Source organism: Anguilla anguilla, chromosome 11 (genome assembly GCF_013347855.1).
Source record: "Anguilla anguilla isolate fAngAng1 chromosome 11, fAngAng1.pri, whole genome shotgun sequence".
Taxonomy (NCBI): Eukaryota; Metazoa; Chordata; class Actinopteri; order Anguilliformes; family Anguillidae; genus Anguilla; species Anguilla anguilla.
The window spans coordinates 27,079,665-27,103,717 of record NC_049211.1 but is presented as its reverse complement, the minus strand read 5'-3'; the positions used below and the strand labels follow the sequence as shown (position 1 = coordinate 27,103,717).

The 24,053-nt window shown below is 48.0% G+C and overlaps 1 protein-coding gene across 4 annotated transcripts in view; it reads left to right on the top strand.

Moving 5' to 3' along the window:
• LOC118207214 (inactive dipeptidyl peptidase 10) overlaps nt 1-22,846 on the top strand; it is a 48,552-nt gene extending 25,706 nt beyond the window's left edge. For all 4 annotated transcript variants that reach the window (XM_035380566.1, XM_035380567.1, XM_035380568.1 and 1 more), the window contains 19 exons: nt 150-231; nt 325-445; nt 760-914; nt 1,382-1,479; nt 1,868-1,991; nt 2,219-2,260; nt 2,754-2,858; nt 3,304-3,395; nt 4,419-4,466; nt 7,267-7,385; nt 7,507-7,554; nt 8,492-8,590; nt 9,920-9,986; nt 15,499-15,693; nt 16,399-16,453; nt 17,015-17,114; nt 17,378-17,436; nt 19,670-19,742; nt 21,117-22,846. In XM_035380566.1, coding sequence (XP_035236457.1) covers nt 150-231; nt 325-445; nt 760-914; nt 1,382-1,479; nt 1,868-1,991; nt 2,219-2,260; nt 2,754-2,858; nt 3,304-3,395; nt 4,419-4,466; nt 7,267-7,385; nt 7,507-7,554; nt 8,492-8,590; nt 9,920-9,986; nt 15,499-15,693; nt 16,399-16,453; nt 17,015-17,114; nt 17,378-17,436; nt 19,670-19,742; nt 21,117-21,331 — 1,897 coding nt within the window. In that variant the 3' untranslated portion in view covers nt 21,332-22,846. The remainder of the gene's footprint in view (nt 1-149; nt 232-324; nt 446-759; nt 915-1,381; nt 1,480-1,867; nt 1,992-2,218; nt 2,261-2,753; nt 2,859-3,303; nt 3,396-4,418; nt 4,467-7,266; nt 7,386-7,506; nt 7,555-8,491; nt 8,591-9,919; nt 9,987-15,498; nt 15,694-16,398; nt 16,454-17,014; nt 17,115-17,377; nt 17,437-19,669; nt 19,743-21,116) is intronic.
• Nucleotides 22,847-24,053: the final 1,207 nt, after the last annotated feature.

The following is a 24,053-nucleotide window of genomic DNA, read 5'->3' as shown; positions in this document are numbered from 1 at the left end:
AGTATCCCTTCATGTCGCCTTTAAAATTTATTCTGTTTCACTGAGTGTATGTGTTTGTGTGTCTGTGTGCATGTGTGCGCGTATGTGTGTATGCTTGTATGTGTGTATATGCATGTGTGTGTGTGTGTGTGTGTGTGTTTATGTTCCAGGGATTTATCTGCTCTCAAGCCCCCTGAGATGGAGGCTGCTGTTGTGCAGTATGCTGCATGGGGACCCCAAGGGAACCAGCTGGTAAGACTGCACTCCCTTCTAAAGGGACCATACTCTCCTCTTTAACTGGGCAATACTCTCCTGTCTAACTGAACAATACTCTCCTCTTTTTAGGCTTTTGTCTATGATAACAACATATACTACCAGTCTGAGGTGTCCAGTGGCCCCCTTCAACTCACATCCTCGGGCAGGCAGGGTCTGGTTGTCAACGGAGTGACTGACTGGATCTATGGGGGTAAGAAAGGTTCTGGGCATCTGTCAAATTTCAGTCGATTTACATCTCATTCTAGTTTCCCTCAGTGTGGCTAATTAAGGGCGCCTGTTTGTTCTGATCAATACAGTGGCGTTTATGAGGTATTTGATGTAATTGGCTTAATAAGAAGGGAAAAAATCTAAACGGTTCATGTCTACTTGCATTTCTTGTTTTAAAATTTTTTTCTGAGAATAGCTGGTAGGCAAAATGTAAAAAGAACGTTTGTAGAATATTGGGAAAACGTCATTGTTGTGCTCTCTGTTCCTTGTTGAATCCCAACTGGCTGAAAATGACAGAGGAGGTGCTGCTGACGTACCCCGCCCACTGGTGGTCCAGGGATGGAGCTCGATTGGCTTACCTCACCATCAACAATTCAGCCACGCCCTTTATGGAGATACCTCACTTCCTGGGTGGGGGTTACCCTTCCAATATGTTCTACCCTTATCCCAAGGTGAGCCGTGGTCTGAGAGAAACAGGCTAGAACGTTTTCTAATCTGCTTTGAACTGTCAGCTTAAGGCAGAAGAGTTAAGTTAAATGCAGGACTGTTTTTGATCATTGCTTGTTCTGCTTGGCATGGCTTTGATTATGGGTCATTTAGGGCCAATATTAAACTCAGAGAAACTTCTTCTCATATATAGCATTAGTTTTTTATTCTTCAAATTTAGGTTATATTCTAGCTGGAAAGAGCCTCCAAGGCTGGCATTGCTGGATGTCATGCTTTGAACAGAGCATGTTGTAATGAAATCTGGAGCAACCTGCACTCCTTTAAAAGCAAGTTCGCTAAGAGTGTTTGCCGGTGTAATGCATTAACAGGGTCTTCAGGCTGTGTGTTTTTACAAAATGGGTGAAGAGTTGAGGTTAGCTTTGGTGTAAAATGGAAGGAAGGTTCTCAGCCTGACGCACGATTGCTCCTATAGGCTGGTGCCAATATCCCTGCAGTGGGTCTCTTCGTCGTCAATCTCTACGGCCCCGCCCACACCTTGGAGATGATTCCCCCAGACTCATTCAGGACCAGGTAACCGCCCCCACCCCCAAGTAAAAAAATCTATTACATTTTCTGTACCCTTTAGGTAGAGCTTCCCAAAATCTAACATCAAGCTAAACCACATATTTTATTTCCATCTTTTCATATCTTTTCACTCAAGTGCTGCGCCAGCATCCAGTAAATTTCCCTGGAGACGGATGAACCTCTGCATGTTTGAAAATGTTTCTAAGAGCTGGGTGACATTTAAGACTGTGTGACTGAAATTTTTTTTGTTCATTCTAGAAGCCTCTATGCTTGAGGTGCAGTGTATGTAATACACCAAATTATGGAGTAGAATCCGCATATAAACAACATTAGGGCCATTACTTTATGTTATTTACAGTATATAAACCTCCTCATAAGCCAGCATTCTGCACAGGAACTACTACATCTCCATGGTGAAGTGGATCAGCAGCACCCGCCTCGCCGTGCGCTGGCTGAACAGGCCTCAGAACCAATCAGTGCTCTCTGTGTGTGAGGCCACGACCGGGGCGTGCTCAGAGGTGAGAGGTCAAAGGTCATGTGCCAATCCACAGTGGCCCACTCCAATATCTGCCCTATGTTTGATTTAACCGTTAATGAGTCTGTGGGGAATACAGACCTCAGGGAGACTGGATTGGAATACATGCGTATGTGTGTGCATGTATGTGGGTGTCAAATGGGGTAGTTCCCAAGAGTGTTTTTTCATGACAGTCGTGGATGATTTCACTGCCTTTTTCTTCAATCCCAGAAACACAAAATGGCTGTGGATGTCTGGCAGGATCAGCGGCAGGTAATTATTATTCGCCCACTTCTGGCTATCATATCATAGGAGCTCATAAACTACCCAAAAATTGTATTTGTGTAAAATTCCAGCAATGCATTTGTGACAACTGTTGTCACAGAGCCACTGCGAGATACAAATATTTTGACACAAATACTGTAAACTTTGCTGAATTTAGTGACAGATCATTAATCAATAGTTCTTACAGAAGACAGAAAGCCTTGAAGACGGAATACATTTTTTTAGAGTTTGTGCTGGGATAATTTGCTGCATTGTGCAATTTGGACCCTGTGATTCTATACTTTGTTGTTTTTTAATTGCAGTTTGCAGTTTGTGGTTTTCCGAATCGTATTTTTTCACATCTCCTTTCATCCGTAAGCTGTCTTGTCCTGCTTTCAAGTGATTTAGATCCAGGTTCATCCCAACAAAGTGAAAGTATTGATTGCTGGCAACTCAGTAGATTACGCTGGTGCTGAGCGTCATTGCATTTCCCTTCCAACAGGAGGTGCCGTTGTTTTCTGGAGATGGTTCCGTGTTCTACCTGACTCTCCCTGCCAAGCAGGGCGCTCGCGGCGAATTCCGACACATTGCGGCCCTTCCGGTTCAGGTCAGCCAGGAGACAATAATACCCTTTGTGTGTGCATGCGTGCGTGCGTGCGTGCGTGCGTGCGTGCGTGCCATTCTGTGCCCATATGATTTATGGGCTGGTAGTGAAAGCTATCTCTGCACAATGACAATGACTGCACAAATTCCAGCGCTGCTAACATCATGCTGCAGCTGTACCAATCTCTCTGTCAGTTCTGTTTTCAGTCAAATAGTGAGCACGGATGATGCGATTTATTCTTTTATCCTTCAGTAATTGCATTACGACCTCCCTCAGAGGGCCTGCTTGGTACATTTCATGGTACTTATTGGCCTGGGAGGGTAACCAAGGACTGATATTAAAGTATGCTAACAGCACCACTGATGATATAACCTGAGTCTGCTTCTTATTCATCCCTCCTTAATTCTTCCCTTTGTTTTTCTTTCTTTCTTCCCTGACATTTGAGCAGCCCGCCGTCCCCTCTGTCCCCCCTCGCTTCCTGACGTCGGGAAACTGGGACGTCACGTCACTGTGCGCCTTGGACGAGGAGCAGGGGAAAATGTACGGGAGGGTGTGACGCCTGGCTGAGTGCCGCGACGCAGATTAGCACGCGCGGCTAATAGCAGCAGAGCTATCGCAGCACAGATTAGCACGCGCGGCTAATAGCAGCAGAGCTGTCGCAGCACAGATTAGCACGCGCGGCTAATAGCAGCAGAGCTATCGCAGCACAGATTAGCACGCGCGGCTAATAGCAGCAGAGCTATCGCAGCACAGATTAGCACGCGCGGCTAATAGCAGCAGAGCTATCGCAGCACAGATTAGCACGCGCGGCTAATAGCAGCAGAGCACCGCAGCACAGATTACCCACTAAACTGTGCCATGTAGAGCTGAATGTGAGGAGGCGAAATGCTCAGAATATGGCAGCGCGTTGTTATTACTGGAGCCAGCTGATCGTAATTAAAACTATATTTAAACCGCTGAGAATACAGGGGCACCTAATTACCAGTATAACAACAATTTAATTAAAAGGGTATCTGCATACATCTAGAGGTACAAGATGGGAAATGATGATAACAATGTTGCTGCCAAATGTGTAGAGCAGTGGCTGCATTTATAAGACACCATGAGACCTTGCGGAGTTTCTTTTCACAAGTTTTGACCATAAAAACCAGGTGTTAATTAGCCCCGTTTTAGTGGCAGTGACCTTAGAGTAGGCCAACGCAGAGGGACCGAACACTGTTGCCATGTCAACACCCCCGCCTTCCCCTTCAAATTTGGAGGGCTATCTCATATCCCCAAAAAGGAAAAAAAAGTTCCTGTCAGATTCAATTCAGCAGCTTTCTCGAGAGTAAAGCGCTCAAAAGTTCAGAAACCCTGCAGCGATTGAATTGAACCTCTGTCTCAGTCAGAGCCTGTGGGTTATACGCCCTGGAGCTTACGGGCTGATCCTTTCTCATTTTCGGTGACTGGCTTACCTACACGGCCTGTTCAGAGGCCCTGGTCTTGTGTGTCATAATGCATAAATATCCATTTTTGTGTGGAATGAGTGTGAGGACGTTCCTCCGCCCTGTTTGCTGCTTACAGATACTTCCTGAGCACTGAAGAATCCAGGCAGAGCAGACATTTATACAGGTAAGACTGCTGCTTCAGGACGCCTGAGGCCTTTATCAGGTTATTAACTATTTTATCAGTTCCCTCCTTCCTGCATTATTTAATGCTTTTTCAATACTCTAAAATGATTTGTCTCTATACTCTGGCACTGTATTTCACATCTCATAAAGTACTTGTGGGGACTTTTTTAAAGGAGCAGTGCTCTTATCGTTAAAATTCAGGTAGTTTGTGAAGCGGGCCTGCTTTTCATTCAAACAGTTTCAATAATTGATGCACCGAAAGGAAATCAACACTTAGACCAGCGGACTGCCTGTGAGAAGATGTTGTCTGCAACAACATCGACATTTTTATTGCAAGTGACAATAATGTACCCATTCCTTGCCCCCTGTGAAAAAGGTCCGTTTATTTTTTCAGCAGTTTATTTGTTTTGGAGCTCTGAGACACTAAAGTCCCAGTGCAGTGATTTCTTTCGTGAGAGAATATTGTGTTGGGATTGGAAACAAACGCATCTATGAGTTTTTATTGCTCAATGCACAAGATATAGGCATAGAAACCATCTGCACAACGGCCTTAAGTGTCGCCATGCTTAGAAGCACAGTTTTGAGATGCATAAATGCATCCTTATGGCTGTATTCATGAATATTAATAGTGTGGGTGGTTAGTAGGTGCCACACTTGATGTTTCCAACACGCATATTTTTTTCTGCTGGCACAAACAGGAGTGACAGTTATATCCCAGAAAAAATAATCACATGGCTCCAAATCCAGGAAAGAGAAATTCCTTCCAGCGCTTCTATTTACGTAGTCTACTGGCTCGTTGAGCAGTGGGGGCTGTTACTATAATGTTATTGCCTTCCTCACGTGACTGTTTATGTACTTAGGATTAACATGGAAATTTAAACACACACCACCCACATACATGTGCATGCACACATATACACACACACCCACACGTGTACTCATAAATTCACACATGCATGCATGCATGCATACACAAATGTACACCCACACACCCATGCTTGCTCATTCACACGTATGCACGCACATACACACTCACAACCGTGCACAAATACTCTCTCTCTCTCTCTCTCTCTCTCTCACACACACACCTATGCTCACTCTCTCTGTCACACACACACACACAAGATGCAGAATTTCTCCACACCTCTGTCGTGTAATTAGCAGGGAAAATGGAAAATGGCGTTGGTGGCAGCGCAGATTTAACGGAACGGGCTGAGGAGGGGGCCGTTCCATTAATGAAACCCGAAGTCACGGAGAACACACTTCACACGTCCCAGCAGCGCCTCGGCGGTACCAGTGAGGCGACCGCCGCTGCCGCACGGAGGAGCTCCTCCTCCCAAACGGCCACTTCGCTCATTTAGCGCGGACGGCTACGACAGCGTGACTCATCGGCGTGTGAAAAGCCCGCTGATGTACGGTCCTCATTAAGGCTGGAGGCCCTCCTTACTGGGCTTCATTCAGCCTCGTATCGGACTGCCAGGGAGCCGGCTGCACTGTATACGCAGGGGCAGTCATCCAGGAAGCAACGCCAAATTTGCTCTTTTTTACTGTATCTCCCGGAAAGCAAAATTTAAATTTAATTTAATTTAAGTAAACTCCTCGTCCTTGGAAAAGGACCAATATGGATGGAATAATGAATTTTAACTCATCAGCTGCATTAAGGAGCAGTGCTGGCTGGTGAGATGCAGAGAGAAAAAATGACCCTCGTTTTGATAACCATTGTTTGCCCGCTTCGATAGTTTTGCAGAAATAGGAAGTGTTCCAGTTCATGAAAGAACCATCCATCTCATTCTTTTTTCTGTTGTTGCTCCTTTTTGTACTACATATTAATCATTTTATTTCTCAACAACAGCAATAAAAACAACAAAAACAAACACCTCACATTCATTAGTAATCCATAGTTAATGAATGCAATCTGGACTCTATGTAAAACATTTTTTAATGCAACGTGTATAGCTGGAGTATCATGTTCCCCCCTCCCTCAGCAGAAATACTCTGGTGATGCGTCCCTTTACCTTCCCTTATCGTTCCCTTCCACCTCTGAGGCTGTGGTCCTTTTCCACCGGTCGGCTGTGCCTGCAGGAAACGGCGGCCCCTGTCAGTCACTGACGGACTGGGTGACTGACTCGGTGATCGGAGCGGACCGCTCCCACTGAAACAGCACCGCACTGCCAGAGGGCAATGGGCTCAGAAACCAGTTATGGGAGCTCTCTCCAACATTGCCTTCCCACGCTGCACTCTGTGGGGCTGCCTGGGGAGTCGTTTGTGAAGCAGAGTGCCTTTGTGAAGAGCCCTAAATGAGTCCGAAATGCAGTTTGGCACAATGTGTGTGGGGAGGGGAAGAGGGAGTTTGGGTTTGGGGAGGGGCACGAGGCGCTATATGTTCTTTTTAAAACCTTCTTCTGATTGTTCATTTGATGTTGAAATATTGCTTTCTTGTGTCTTTTCACATAGTCATCAGATTCAATCTAGATTCTCTTTTGCTCAGCATAATTGTTCTGACCGCAGCTCCAAACTTCATAAGCAGGGTTTAGTTCAAATTAAATACTTTTTATTTATTTATTTATTTTTACAGTTTTAGCTTTACCAATTTATTATCTTTAATCCCCCACCTCAGTTTCAGTCAGCTCATTTCAACATTTCAGCAACTCATCATTTCAGTAACACACCAGCTTTCATTGAAGCTCAGAATTCCACCAAGAGGAAAGAGAAACTGCAGAATTGTGTTTTTTTTTCTTTTTTTGTTTGTTTAACATCACCCACTCCAACTTTCTCTCTCTCCATCTCTGTTTCTTACACAGTGTGGATGTTGGGGGAGTATTCCTGAGGCAGTGCCTTACCTGCAATCTTATTGAGGGGTGCAGCTTTTTCAAGGCTCAGTTCAGCCCCAACCAAACTCAGTTCATCCTCCATTGCTTGGGTGAGGTCTCAGTGCCTGTTTCTCTTTTTGCCTTATTAACTGAAACAGAATTATGTAATCAGTTCATTGATTCTGTATTTATGAAGTAACATTCCTGTGCCGTTTGTTTTTGTTACTCCAGGCCCTGGTATCCCCAAAGTTACTGTTCACAGGACAAATGATCCGTACAGTGAGTGGTGTTTTTTTTTTTTTTTTTTTTTACACCGTCTTCGGATCTAACAAGCACAGCGACCCATTAATATGACGTGGTTCCTATAAGGACCACTAGAGGACAGTATTTGCAAACCCACATATGCCGTGCTCCTGGAAGCACCTGACTCAGATGTAATATTTTTGATCCTTATTACTTCAGCATAGAATTTTGCTGGACAAACTTCAGTTCTGGAGTTTGACATCCCTGTAGTAAACAATTTCAGCAGTACTGTTCGCCTCAAGGGTAACATTTTTAGTATTTAACAGGGGTTCACAACACCGGTCCTGGAGGGCTGGTCTGCGTGGTGGTTTTTGTTCCAACCAATTACCTTAGATTTAGTTTTCTGACAGCACTATAAACTATACTGGTTCACTTCGGTACTTGAGCACAGTAAACTCTTTAAGATACACTTGCAGCCTGTGGATCTCACTGGTGCTTATACAGATGTCAGATCGAGGTATGACTGATTATTATTACCGAGGTATGAATTATCAAGAGCAGAAGTTGCAACACAATCTTGAAACAGATCGGCCCTTATTGTCCACCCCAGGTATTATAGGCTTTAGGGTAGGGGTGTCAAACTCCAGTCCTGGAGGGCCACATTGTCTGCCAGTTTTTGGTGTGTTTTAGCACAAGTGATTAATTTAAGTCATTCATTGTCTGAAGAGTCTACACGCCTAGACTCAAGGCCTTAATTGGCTGCTTATTGAAAGGGAACCACCAAGTACCTTCCAGGACTGGAGATGGACACCATTGCTTTAGGGTCTATACTTGCTTTGAGGCCTGAAACATACCCTATGTATGTATGCAAATGCAAATGACAACACAGGGCCGACGTACTACAAACTGGAAGGGGTGGGTGGGCTCGTGAAGCCTTGCTGTCCAATCACAGTGGGTTTTTTTTACCACCCAGGATACACTGTGCTGGAGGATAATTGGCCACTGTCTCAGGCCCTGGAGGGAAAGCGGTTGCCAGAGATCCAGTTTCAGACCCTCTCGGACGTGGACTTCGGTAAGTGCGTGCGACGGCCCTAGCTGTCCCGCACTGCTCTGTTTGGCAGTCACTGAACCCTCTTGATGGGTTTACTGGGTTCCTGTGGAGCACTTGCTCACACAAATCTCCATCAGAGGCGACCCACTCTGGCATGACTAAGTACTGGGACAGACCCGCCAGCACGGCCTGGAGCAGCATTTTATTAGTCTGGGTACTTATTTGGCAAATGCTGAGGATGCACTGCGAGTGAATCACGACTCGGTTATATCTTGATGCAGACAGTGAAGCGTCACCATGGCAGCATCGCATAAAAAATGCAGCCATTTGATGTCGCTGTGTTAAACGGGGGGCTTTGCTTTGCTCTTCTACCATGGCCCAAAGGAGCAATCTTCCAGGTGTGTGTGCATATGTGTGTATCAGCGTATGTGTGTGTGTTTGTGTATATGTGTGCATAAGTGTGTGTGTGTGTGTGTATGTAAGAGTGTATAAGTGTGTATGTGTGTGTGTGTGTATGTATAAGCGTGTATAAGTGCATGTGTATATATGTGTGTATAACAGCGTGTGTGTGTGTGTGTATAAGTGCATGTGTATATATGTGTGTATAACAGCGTGTGTTTGTGTGTGTATATATATAAGAGTGTATAAGTATGTGTGTGTGTGTATAAGTGCATGTGTATATATGTGTGTATTACGGTGTGTGTGTGTGTGTATAAGTGCATGTGTATATATGTGTGTATTACGGTGTGTGTGTGTGTGTGTATGTGTATAAGTGCATGTGTATATATGTGTGTATAACAGCGTGTGTGTGTGTGTATAAGTGCATGTGTATATAACGGTGTGTGTGTGTGTGTGTGTGTGTGTGTGTATAAGTGCATGTGTATATATGTGTGTATAACAGCTTGTGTGTGTGTGTTTATATATATATAAGAGTGTATAAGTGTGTGTGTGTGTGTATAAGTGCATGTGTATATATGTGTGTATTATGGTGTGTGTGTATAAGTGCATGTGTATATATGTGTGTATTACGGTGTGTGTGTGTGTGTGTGTGTGTATAAGTGCATGTGTATATATGTGTGTATAACAGCGTGTGTGTGTGTGTGTGTGTGTGTATAAGTGCATGTGTATGTAACGGTGTGTGTGTGTATGTGTGTGTGTGTGTGTGTATAAGTGCATGTGGGGACAGGGACTCTGGTGTATTTGGGACGCAGTGCTCAGGCGCCCCTCTCAGGGCCCTGTTGGGGTTCTGGGATAATGAGAGCAGCCCTGAGCCGCCAGCCTCCTTATGGTCTGCATAGAGGAGCAGGCTGACTGTGTGAGCGAAACACCAGCTCTGCTTCTGCATTTCAGATCTTCACCTGAAGATGGCGCTGCCCCTGGGGTACGAGAGCAACCTCCACCCGCTCCTCCTCATAGTGTAAGGCCACCCCGCCGTTGCCCACACGCCACACGCCACACACCAATGCCAGTCCCCGCCTTTTAGTGAACTGCCTGGAGGACCGCAAGCGTCAGGGCTCTGCACCTCTGAATAGTGAAATTCTGTTAGGACCCTGGCCATTGTCCAGGCTGGTTTAATGTAAAATTCATTCCAGCTGCTTGTTAAAAATGAATACTTCATGAATACACCGCCCAGCCCCATCTAGAGAGGCATTGTGGGTGTTTGTGGCAGGATGGAAGCCGTCCAATTTTTACGAGTAAAATTTCAAAGCAAGCTGTGTCAGCGGGGGGGCCCTTCCTCTCCAGAGGTAGAGCGCTCACATGAACCACAACTCCTGTCATAAGATCTGTGACTTTCTCTCTCAGATTTAACGGCAGCAGTTGGTGCTGAATGACAGAATTTTCTTTGTGAGATTTCAGCTTGTGCTTTTAAAATCTCCCCACAGTTCAGCTTTTCAAAACACGAAAGTCCCACAATATGTTTGATCCCATAAAATAAAAATGAGACATTTTACCTCCACGCAACAATGATCTTTGTAAGGGTACGGGTGCTGGGACCCAGGCGCAGAGTGGAAAAAAAAAACCACGAAACTCAAAAAGGGGAAAATTAACAAAGACTTTACTTACAGGGCAAACAACCAGGGAACATAAAAGGACACGAAGGGCAAAAACACCAACTCAAAAAATATCTAAATAAAACAGAAAACAAGAGGAACTCACAAACATGGGCAGGGCAGAACACAGGCAGGTAGAGGACAAGGGCAGGTCAAACAGAGCACAAGGACAGGTCAAACAAAACACAGGCAGGTATATTCAATCCGAAACAAAACATAAGTCAGAACAAACACAACTCGGGGACAAACACAAGTGAGAACAAACGCAGGCAGGTAAATACAGTTTGCAACAGAGATTGGAAACAAACACAACTCGGGAACAAACACAAACAGGTAAAAAAAAAACACAGGCAGGTATAAAAGGTCTGAACATTCATGGGCAACAAACACAAGGAACCAGCACCCGAGTCAAGGGAACAGAGAACTTAAATAGACAGGGGTAACAAGACACAGGTGAACTCAAAAAGCAATCAAACCAAAAGGAGGGGATAAGACACAGGTGGGAACAATGACGGGATAACGAGACAATGAAACAATCATACAATTAACAGGGGGGGAGCAGGACACAAAACAGAAGTGCCGCCATCTGACGGCCCAACAAGGGAAACACAGACAGGAAAACAGGACCATGACAGTACCCCCCCCCCCAAGGGACGGCTCCTGACGTCCCAGGAGGCCGACCCGGGGAGGGAGTCAAGAGGGATGGGGGCTAGAGGCAGGACAAGACAAGAACAGGGACAGAACACAGGAACAGGACTCAGACAGGAATAGGGACTGGACACAGAGCAGGAACAGGACTGGGGCAGGAACAAGACTGGACAGGACAGGGACAAGACAACAACAAAACTCGGGGCTGGACTGGGCAGGACAGGAACAAGACAACAAGACTCGGGGCTGGACTGGGCAGGACAGGAACAAGACAAGAACAAGACTCGGGGCTGGAGGGGAACTCGGGGCTGGACGGGAACTCGGGGCTGGAAACAGGACTCAGGGCAGAAACAGGACTGGACAGGAACAGGACGGGACTCAGGACCGGAACGGGACGCAGGACTCGGGACTGGACTCGGACGGGGGGAACAGGACTCGGGACTGGACTCGGACGGGGGGAACAGGACTCGGGACTGGACTCGGACGGGGGAACAGGACTCGGGCGACACGGGGAGACTCAGGGCCCGCACTCGGGCGACACAGGGGAAACTCAGGGCCCGCACATCGGGCGACTCGGGGGAAACTCAGGGCCCGCACATCGGGCGACACGGGGGAAACTCAGGGCCCGCACTCGGGTGACACGGGGGAAACTCAGGGCCCGCACATCGGGCGACTCGGGGGAAACTCAGGGCCCGCACATCGGGCGACTCAGGGGAAACTCAGGGCCCGCACATCGGGCGACTCGGGGGAAACTCAGGACCCGCACATCGGGCGACTCGGGGGAAAATCAGGGCCCGCACTCGGGCGACAGGGGGACTCAGGAAACCAGGGGGAACTAGGACAGGGGCAAGGCAGACATACAGGACTGGACTGGGGCGAGGTGGACACAGGACAGCAACGAGACGGGGCACGACAACACTGGACTGGGTTGGACAAGACTGAGGGGGAAACAGACTGCCAGATACTGGCACAATAGGGAGACCTAAAAAGACAGACACAGGGACAAGCAGGCGGGGAGGCACACGGCGACACCGATGGACACACAAAGGGACAGGCAGACAGGGAAGGCGAGGGGGGAACCCAACAACTGACATAGGGACTGACACACAGGCAAACAAGACAAAACACACGTGGACTGGCACACAGACAGACAGGCAGACAGGCGGGCAAACACGTTGGCCGATGGGCTGACGGCCTGGGGGGCAGACAAACAGGCCAACAAACTGGCTGACACACATACGGGTAGACTAACAGACAAACAGGCGGGCAGACAATTAGACAGGGGGGCCGGGGAACACACGGACACACGGTTGGGAGGACAGACACCAAAGGGAGAATGGACACCAGGGGGAGCGACGAGACCGGGGGAGGGACGACCACTGGGGGGAGCGACGAGACCGGGGGCGGGACGACCACTGGGGGGAGCGACGAGACCGGGGGAGGGACGACCACTGGGGGAAGGACGGACACCGGGGGAGGGACGACCACTGGGGGGAGCGACGAAACCAGGGGAAGCACGAACGCCAGGGGAAGCACGAACGCCAGGGGGCAAGGTGTGGACACTAGGGGGAGCGAGAACACTAGGGAAAGAACGGACACTGGGGGGCGCGAGAACACTAGGGGGAGCACGAACGCCAGGGGGCAAGGTGTGGACACTAGGGAGAGCAAGAACACTAGGAGAAGAACGGACACTGGGGGGCGCGAGAACACTAGGGGGAGCACGAACGCTAGGGGGAGAACGAACGCCAGGGGGAGCACGAACGCCAGGGGGAGCACGAACGCTAGGGGGCAAGGTGTGGACACTAGGGAGAGCAAGAACACTAGGGGAATAACGGACACTGGGGGGCACGAGAACACTAGGGGGAGCACGAACGCTAGGGGGCAAGGCAGGTGGCTTAGCCTGCGGGGCGGCCAGAGCAGTCTGCAGCGGCCCCTGCGGGACAACAGATGGAACCGTTGTCCTCTCCGGGGCTCTGGACGGCTCTGGAGGCCTCTCCGGAGCTCTGGACGGCTCCGGAGGCCCCCCCGGGACTCGAGGCGGCTGCGGAGGCCCCCCTGGGGCTTGAGGCGGCTCCGGAGGCCCCCCCGGGGCTCGAGGCGCAAGTAAAGCCCGAAACTTGGGTGTAGCAGGCGGCCTTCGCGGAAGGGTCAGAGCAGGCGGGGCCTCCGGGGCTCGAGGCGGCTCTGGGGGCCTCTCCGGGGCTCGAGGCGGCTCTGGGGGCCTCTCCGGGGCTCGAGGCGACTCTGGGGGCCTCTCTGGGGCTCGAGGCGGCTCTGGGGGCCTCTCCGGGGATCGAGGCGGCTCTGGGGGCCTCTCCGGGGCTCGAGGCGGATCTGGGAGCCTCTCCGGGGCTCCAGGTGGCTCTGGGGGCCTCTCCGGGGCTCGAGGCGGCTCTGGGAGCCTCTCCGGGGCTCGAGGCGGATCTGGGAGCCTCTCCGGGGCTCGAGGCGGATCTGGGAGCCTCTCCGGGACTCGAGGCGGATCTGGGAGCCTCTCCGGGGCTCGAGGCGGATCTGGGAGCCTCTCCGGGGCTCCAGGTGGCTCTGGGGACCCCCCCGGGACTTGAGGCAGAGCAGGCCGTGAAGGCCGCTCCGGGACTTGAGGCAGAGCAGGCCGTGAAGGCCGCTCCGGGACTTGAGGCAGAGCAGGCCGTGAAGGCCGCTCCGGGACTTGAGGCAGAGCAGGCCGTGAAGGCCGCTCCGGGACTTGAGGCAGAGCAGGCCGTGAAGGCCGCTCCGGGACTTGAGGCAGAGCAGGCCGTGAAGGCCGCTCCGGGACTTGAGGCAGAGCAGGCCGTGAAGGCCGCTCCCGGACTTGAGGCAGAGCAGGCCGTGAAGGCCGCTCCGGGACTTGAGGCAGAGCAGGCCGTGAAGGCCGCTCCGGGACTTGAGGCAGAGCAGGCCGTGAAGGCCGCTCCGGGACTTGGGGCAGAGCAGGCCGTGAAGGCCCTTCCTGGACTTGGGGTGGAGCAGGGCGAGGGCCCTGCCGTCTGGGCTGGGCAGGGGACAGGAACACAGACCACAGCTGTAGGGAACCCGGCTGGGCAGCCGGACGGGACCGGCGGGACCCCCGCGGGCCGGACCCTGGGAAGATCGCCAGTCGAGACCCTTCAAATGATGCAGGGCCGGGAACCGCTGGCTGGGCAGCTGGAGGTCTGGCCAAACGGGAGGCAGCCCGACCACGGCGCCTCCGTGACCGTCCGCCCCGGGCGCTGGGAAGCTCAAGGGCGAGGGACTCCCAGTCGCTGGGTGGCGAGTCCTCCGGGTCACTCCACCACCCCGGTGGCATGATAAACAAAAAAAAAAAAAAAAAAAAAAAAAAAAAAAAAAAAAAAAAAAACCTCTGCTGGGTCCCAAACTGGCTGGTTCCTTCTGTAAGGGTACGGGTGCTGGGACCCAGGCGCAGAGTGGAAAAAAAAAACACGAAACTCAAAAAGGGGAAAATAACAAAGACTTTACTTACAGGGCAAACAACCAGGGAACATAAAAGGACACGAAGGGCAAAAACACCAACTCAAAAAATATCTAAATAAAACAGAAAACAAGAGGAACTCACAAACATGGGCAGGGCAGAACACAGGCAGGTAGAGGACAAGGGCAGGTCAAACAGAGCACAAGGACAGGTCAAACAAAACACAGGCAGGTATATTCAATCCGAAACAAAACATAAGTCAGAACAAACACAACTCGGGGACAAACACAAGTGAGAACAAACGCAGGCAGGTAAATACAGTTTGCAACAGAGATTGGAAACAAACACAACTCGGGAACAAACACAAACAGGTAAAAAAAAAAACACAGGCAGGTATAAAAGGTCTGAACATTCATGGGCAACAAACACAAGGAACCAGCACCCGAGTCAAGGGAACAGAGAACTTAAATAGACAGGGGTAACAAGACACAGGTGAACTCAAAAAGCAATCAAACCAAAAGGAGGGGATAAGACACAGGTGGGAACAATGACGGGATAACGAGACAATGAAACAATCATACAATTAACAGGGGGGGAGCAGGACACAAAACAGAAGTGCCGCCATCTGGCGGCCCAACAAGGGAAACACAGACAGGAAAACAGGACCATGACAGATCTTAGGCATACTATTTCGCCGTCTGTCTCTTAAAATCATCCTCTGAGCAAATCATCAACTGTCTTGCATCCTCCGCTCTCCCCTTCTTTCTCCCGATCTCTCTGTCTCTCACTTTCCTGTTTCTACCCCTCCTTTCCCTCAGAGACGGAGTCCCTGGCAGCCAGGCAGTCACAGAGGAGTTCTCGTTAGGCTGGCCGGAGGCGCTGTGCAGCTCCCACGGGGTGGCGCTGGCCTGGGTGGACGGCAGGAACGGGGTCGCGCGGGGTCAGAAGTCACCCGCCCTCGACCCCCGAAAACTGGGCTCCCTGGCGGTCAAGGATCAGCTGGGTGTAGTTGAGTGAGTTGTCCACTAGGGGGCCAATGTTGTTTTTTTTATTGCCGGAGTTTAAATTATGCATTCAATGATTCTCTTGAAACTATTTTTCAGTTTTTGGTCCTACAGGGCTGATATAGTTTTAAAATATTTTCATCCTTTTCATTCCCATTTATTTATTTATGAGCAAAAAAAATATTTTTACAACTCAGGGGTGTCCAACATTACCTCTGGTCTAACTCATATTCTATTTTTGCACTCATAAAACAGCCCTTCTTAAGAATTTCATACCCAGATATACTGCCACTGAGCTGCCATTACTCCTTACCTTTTAACCATTGGTGCTTGTGTTACTACGCTGCTGTATAGCTGTTATCAGACTCTTTTATAAGATGCATGGCACAGAAAGTACATGACGCTGAAGCCACACAAATCCTTGACAACGTCCTTGTGCAAATAATAGTTTTGTTTTACATGCTTAAGTCTTTTGAATTGTGTGTGCTAACGGTAGCAGTCAGGTAGAACCCTCAAGATCAACTGCCATGAAATACTCTCATTTGAAAGTATATATATTTGTATTTCTTAAGTTTAAATTCCAGTTTGGAAATCCCCGTTAGGTTCATAGACTTGGCCCATTACTGCAGGGCCCTCCTCGAATTGGGAAGGGGGCAGAACGGCACAGAAGGACCGTTGAGTGAACTAATTGCCTCGTTATCCTGTTCCCTGCAGGTGGCTCATGCAGTTGCCTTACATAGACCACAGACGGATCGCTCTTTACGGGAAGGTACTTTTTCTTTAATGAGACTTTAAAGCACGCTGCGATCTGCGCTCTGTGGCCTGCCGGACAGAACGGGCCCCTTGCTGGCCTGCATGCAGGTCTCCTTGGGCTTGGGGCCTCTGGCTTTCAGAGGTGTCATGTGACATTATCATTTTGGTGTGTGTGGGTGTGTCCCTGCATCCCAAATATTCTGGAGTCCCTGGCCTCACACAGACTTATACACACATATGCATACACACACACCACACACACATACAGACATACACAAACACACAAATACTCATACACACACACACACACACACACACATACTGTTTTCCATGTCAGGTGCCTGGTAGCATTAAGGAATTACATTTATATCACAAAATGTTATCTAAACATACTTCCTTAATGCTTTAGAAAAGCTGCATAGGTTATACAATTATCAGTTATATGCCAAACCTGTAATTGTTACTATACTGATGTAACTGAAGTAGCTTTTCCTTGTTAAAAATACAAATATGTGGAATATATATGAATATGTTTTCTTGTTCTGCTGTTGTACTTTGGTTGTTTTATTTCCCACAGGCCTTTGGAGGCTATTTAACCCTAAAGATGCTGTCTGCCACAGACCAGCTGTTCAAGTGTGCAGCTGTGATGGCTCCCATAACAGACTTCCGGCTCTATAGTAAGTCTTTGGCTGGTCCTCCATGTGGGTGGTGTGTACATGTGGGGTAAGCTCTGTGCTGTGTGTTAGAGGTGTTTAAATATGAGGTAATCTCTGTACTGTGTGTTAGAGGTGTGTAAATGTGGGGTACGCTATGTGCTGTGTGTTAGAGGTGTGTAAACGTGGTGTAAGCTCTGTGCTGTGTGTTAGAGGTGTGTAAATGTGGGGTAAACTCTGTGCTGTGTGTTAGAGGTGTTTAAATATGAGGTAAACTCTGTGTGTAGGTGCTGCCTTTTCGGAGAGGTTCCTGGGTCTTCCTGCCAAAGAAGAGAGTTTCTATACGGTGAGGTCCCTCATGCACTGACTGTTTGTTTACAAAACTGGCACAAGGCTGTCTCCACCCATTCAGAGCAACTCTCCCTGACCTTCAGCGGCTAGGACAGGGCTGGCCAACCTTCCTCCTGGAGAGCCACAGATTTAGCTGATTTTTGTTTTCACCTTAAACTTATTTACCGATTCAAACCAAAGAAACTGGGTGCAGTGAGCTGACTGCATAATATTTTTCAATGATGGATAATTTTTTCTCTTATAGAGAACACCTGTGTTTTTTGTGTGCCAGGATAATGAACCTCTGTGCTAGGATATGTGATCTGGCCCAGTTTGATCAGCTGATTAGAAACACGAGTTGATATGATAAATACTTTCCTCACCCTTCAGTATTGACATTGAGCACAGCTCCCCTAGTGGTGACCTCTGTTGCAGAGCTCATGCTGACACCACAGCTTTTAGTGTAGCCAGTGTAGGGGAAGTATTACCTCAGGACTAATCAGAAAACCAGGGTTCTGTAGTGATGGGGACACTGTGCTTTAGGAGATACTGTCCTTCAGATGAGATATTGAAGGGATGTTCACTTTCTTTTTTGATATTTTTGGTTTTAAAGTGTTTTAGATTGGCCCAGACCATGGTGTAAAGTATATTTTTGATATTCAGATATTCATATGACATGCCTGTTGTATGGTATTCAGTGGTTTGTAGTCTAAAGCAAGAAAAAACACTTCAAGTAACTCCAAAGCTGCCTGTGCAGTGACATCCTGTTTCTGGCAGGTTGTCAGAAATTTCTCTAAAAATAAGCTCTCCTTCATCGCATACACAAATTTGCCTAGGCCAGATGAACATTATTACACTAAAACTGCAATATTATTTTAAAAATTCCGTAAAGTGAACTATCACTTTAAATCAAAGTTGTGTCTCGGTGTAGTCATTAAGGATCCTGTGACACTTATTGCAAACAGGGGGGATTAGATTCTATCCGAGGTGAATTCCCCATCTGTCTCTCTGAACTCTAATTATCCCCCAGTTTAATTGTGTTAATAAATACTTCCCTCCTCACTCAGTTGGTGTGTGGTGATTGTTCTGGTGAGCAATGACTGCCGCGCATTTTCCCAAGGGGTGGGTGCTAGGCATCGAAAAAAAGTGTCCTACCCCATTTCACAGTGAAGTGCTTTCAGATCCTCAGATTAGATCAGTGGCTCTCAAGTTCAGTCCCGGGGGAACCTGGTGTATCCTGGTTTTTGTTTCTCTTGCTCAATTAAGGTTGTTGAACAAATCCCACCGAACGTTTTGATGTCGGTTAGATGTTTAGTCAACGTTGGTCATGGAGGTCGATATGACATCCGTTAGTGGGACAGAAATTAAAGTTTTTTGACATTGGTAATGCACTGAGTACAAAACACTGATTTCTACTATTACAGGTAGAAAAGTGGTCGTGTCATGACTGCATTGAGCAGTCTTGTAGCCACAACACAAGTTGACAAATGGTTTGGGGGGGGAGGAGTTTAAGCTTTTAATGGCTTTTCCCTTGAACTGATAACAAAATGCAGGTTTGGCTCAGTATCATTTGCTTTGTCCCTGAATTCTTCTTTATCTACTAAATGGTGAGTTTTAGTGGCCATGTATCCACAATTTCACCAATTAGGAGCCTGTTGATTCACTTCAGTCTTTAATTTTATCAGTTAAAAAATGTTTTACCGGTCTTTATGTAATCACTTGCAATATAGCATAATGTGGGACTTTTATTCTTCATGGCATGCATAGACAGGTCTGACATAATGTGGCTTAATGGGGTAAATAATCCCTCAGACACGAAAAGCTTACTTAAGAGTAATAAACAGCTTGTTAAAATTCTGATAACTCAGGGGTTCCCTTGGCCGAACTTGAGTAACACTGGATTAGATGACCAGCACTGTACTATCGTTACATGATTAGATTAAAGGCACTGATGCAATCATCATTATTACGGACTTTTCATTTCCCTTTCCTAGCTTCCTTCTGATGGTGCTGGTTTATGTAGAGCCAGGGGTTTTTCTGACCAGGGACCCCGACCCACCCAGAATTAAAGGGGAACCGCATTATAAATAAGTGCTATATTTGAAAAATATATTTTAAATTTTTTTCTTAATTGTAAATATAGTCATTGCTTATCAAGTCTGGCCAGGGACCCCCTACAGTACCTTCAAGGGCCCCCTGTTGTAGAGAATCTGTGTTTCTGAAGGGTGTCCATTTTTTCTCCTTATAAGGCTGCGTCAGTGCTAGAGGAAGTCCACAGACTGAAAGATGAGAACTTCCTGCTACTGCACGGCACTGCTGACAGTGAGTTGTATTTTTTAAGCTATGTTTTAAAAAAGTAATAGGAAATTCTCTCAGCAATAACACCCTCCCTCCTTTCTTTGTCCTGTCCTCCTTTTATTTGTAGATTTGTAATTTCTCATTTGTGCTCATACAATAGAGGAGTGTTATTGTTTACTGTAATACTCTGTAATATGATTTTAAATAGGAAACTGAAAATGCTGCTGTATCGTGTTAGGAAGTTTCACATGATTCCCTGAAATGCAGTTGGGAACTCCCTTTCAGAAATTTCTTCAGAAGAACATATACTGTACACTATTATTAAAATAACAGAAATCTTGAAGGGGATTCGGATGAGTCCCAAGCTTCATTATCCTCAGATAATAAAAATCTGCAGTATTAATTTGCATTAGACAAGCTGATTGCTCAGAATCTGTTTAACGTTTTTAATAAGCTAAATGTCGAAACTATATAAATGTAATACAGCACACTGCTGTGATATAGGATGTCGATTTTTATTAAGGTTTACAGCTTAAAATCTCAAAATACGATCTGCGGATAGATCCCCATCATTTTTTGCTCTCCATTTCCTTTTTGTTAAATAAAACATCATTTTTATATTGTATTGATGTCCTGAATACCTCTGCTTTGTTATGGAAATGTTATTCCTTTTTCTCCCTCCCTCCTTTTCTTCCTCTCTCGATCCTGCTCCCTCTCTTTTTCCCCACCCCCTCTCCTTCTCGCCGCCCTCTCTCCTTCTCACTGCCCTCTCTCCTTCTCTCCACCCCCTCTCATTGTCCCCACCCCCTCTCCTTCTCCCCACTCCCTCTCATCCCCCCCCACTCTCCATCTCCCTGCCCCCTCTCCTTCTCGCCGCCCTCTCTCCTTCTCACTGCCCTCTCTCCTTCTCTCCACCCCCTCTCATTGTCCCCACCCCCTCTCCTTCTCCCCACTCCCTCTCATCCCCCCCCCACTCTCCATCTCCCTGCCCCCTCTCGTTCTCGCCGCCCCCTCTCGTTCACCCCGCCCCCTCTCGTTCACCCCGCCCCCTCTCGTTCACCCCGCCCCCTCTCGTTCTCCCCGCCCCCTCTCATTATTCCTGCCCCCTCTCGTTCTCCCCGCCCCCTCTCGTTCTCCCCGCCCCCTCTCGTTCACCTCGCCCCCTCTCATTCTCCCCACCCCCTCTCGTTTACCCCGCCCCCTCTCGTTCACCCCGCCCCCTCTCATTATTCCTGCCCCCTCTCGTTCACCCCGCCCCCTCTCGTTCTCCCTGCCCCCTCTCATTATTCCTGCCCCCTCTCGTTGTCCCCGCCCCTTCTCGTTCACCCCGCCCCCTCTCGTTGTCCCCGCCCCCTCTCGTTGTCCCCACCCCTTCTCGTTCCCGCCTGTGTGTGACAGCGCGGGTGCACTTCCAGCACAGTGCCGAGCTCCTCAGCCGCCTGGTGAAGATGGAGGCCAACTACTCCCTGCAGCTGTACCCGGACGAGGGCCACGCCCTGCGAGAGGAGAGCAGCAGACAGCACTGCCAGCGCAGGCTCTGCCACTTCTACCAGGCCTGCCTGGAGTACTTCCCCTACGCCCCCGAACCAGAGTCCCCAGAGGAGGACTACTGAGGCCCTGCTGCGCCCCCACTCCGCCACACTAGCGCATCCCCTACCCCAAACCAGCCGAGGGCCGAGAGGATGCCTACTGAATCCCCACCCTGCTACCCCCCCCCCCCCTCACCCACTCCAGCAACGCTAACGCTTCCCCTACCACAAACCATCTGAGGGTCAAGAGAGGACAATTTATAAACCCCTCCCTCTCCACACTTGCACATCCACTACCCTGCAGTCCTGAGCCAGGAGGACCATTATTGAATCCCCCCCACCCACTCACCCCTCCCCAAGCTGATGGAGGGATGACGGACCCCAATGCTGGTCTGACGCTGCCCCAGATCAGACCGTCCAACGCGGTGCGGGACGAGGGAAGCAGAAAAATTTCTTTTCATATCAGTGCACGTGGAATCACCTGCGCGCTGATACCAGAGACCTGTCCAGTTTACTTTGGCCTTCTGTAGGATTCGGCATGAAGCACTCCCTCGTTGGCCTGTATAAAATGTTTTTGTTGCGGGGGGCTCTCGCAAGGTGTTACACGCCTCTGGTATGTGTGACTCAGTGCAGAGGATCTGACTTACAAGCAAATGCTGGAACAGCTAGTGGATGCTTGGGATTCAAGATCACCTTTTAAAAAAAGACTGCTGCTCGGATGCCTGGCTTGCACCAGTTCAGAAAAGAACACCCTTAGGAATGCAGGGGATGACTTTTCTGCTGGCTGAGAATCAGCCTATTGTGCAAAATGAATTGATCTTTTTTTATTATGAGTATTATTTGTATTGCTGAACACATGGTTCCACCCATTTTGCTGTATTTACAAGCAACTGCAGTCCTTGCATTTTCTTTTTGCTGATTTGTATGTCTTATAAGGCTAATGAGTCAGTCTCTTTCCCTGAATGAAGAAGAATTTTCCCCAATGGTTTCACTTGACTGGATTGTGAATGCGTATCTTAATACAGGTTTATTGCATGGTTGACAATATTTATGATCTGGCTGCTTAAAAAGAATTTGTTTTTATTTCTCATTGTGTCTTACCTGTAACCTCATATAGTGTAATATCCCACTGAAAAAAATTGTATTCTACTGTGTAAGGATATAATCATTCAATTGGAAATGTTACATTCCTTAGAAGCTGACAAATCAAGATAACGAGCAATAACCAGATATCTGAGTGCTACCTAGCGTGTACGCCTAAAGTCAGCCTCATTTCCTCCCCCTTTTTTTTGTACTTTTAATGAAAATATCTTTTGTTTTCCCTTTGTATTGCAAATGTGAAAACTCAATAACTGCAAAAATAGACTAACATTGCACCTGCTCAAGACTTCATGTTCCAGAATGCACTAGATTGTAGTTCCACACAGTCCCCTCCCAGCCTGCTTTGTCTCTACCAAAGCCATGGAAACGTGGTGATGTGCATGTTGTTTGTAAATGAATGCCCTTAAGCCATTAAGTTTCTTTTTGTATTTTTCTTTCACGAAAAGGTATGGTTAATGTGTTTTTTAAAATAAAGTATTGTCTTCTTTGGTTTATATACATTTGGGTTTTTTATGCTCAATAGACTCAAAGCCTGTTAGTAAGTTCATTTAAAAATGAATGCAACAACTCAAACAATAGTTGTCTATGACCTCAAACTGGTAAAATCGTATTCCAAAGTTCCCAATCAGAAATTAGAGGATATTTTATTTCTCCTGAGAACGGGCATAGGTTTGGGAGAAGACAGGGACACATTTCACCCCCAATATTTTCACATGAGTTAATTGCTACGAGCTGGTATGCTAGTGAGACTTGCAAGCCAGTGTGTCTCCCCCAAAGTGGAAAAGACCCCTATGCCTATGCTCCTGAGTGTGGAATCTCTAGTTGTGTCTCTCAAGAGATCACTGCTGCAGCTCACCCCAGGTGAGGTGCACTGCAGCTGAAGCATCAGCACTCCTCCAGTGCTCTCACCCATGAGCTAATGGCCATTTTCTCACAGCACCACAAGATCAACTAGAGGGAAGTTCTCCCTGACAACAGCTGTTGGCACCTGGCACACTGGATTCTTCAGTAACCCTGGCTGACTGAAATCCACCCAGCCCTGGTGGCGAAAGTCAATCTTGTCCCACCGGCGTAAAGGCCTGGTTACAGTTCACTGATAACTTAGCTGAGAATCAATCCTACGCTCATCGCTAGCGAATTCACTGGCAGAGCCAGTTGGGGTCGCTAATTTTTGGCAAAATGCAACAAGGCCTATTGAACAATTATTACATCTGCTTCTTTTGTGCTTGATGGGAAAAATGCAACAGTAATGTACCAGTAACCATCGGCTCTCACTAGATGTCGGGTATATTTCTTTGCCAGAGTGCACGAGAAATGATGACTGAAGAATTCCAACCATAATGAAGAAAAACCCACAGACACCTGCCCGACAGATCATAAATACACTTCAGGAGGCCAGCATGGATGTGTCATTGACTACTGTCTGCAGAGTCTTCACAATCAGAACTACAGAGGCAACACTGCAAGATGCAAATCTCTACTTAGCGGCAGAAACAGGATAGTCTCTTTACAGTTTGCTAAGAAATACTTAAAAGATCCTGGAGAGTTCTGGAAAAATGTATTGTGGACAGATGAGACCACGATTCCCTTGTATTAGAATGATGGCAAGAGCCACCCCCCCCCCCCCCCCCCCCCAAGAATGAATTGTACAGAAACATCTGCTCAAGTTCAACCAAATGTATCCAGACTCATTGGATGGTGCTTC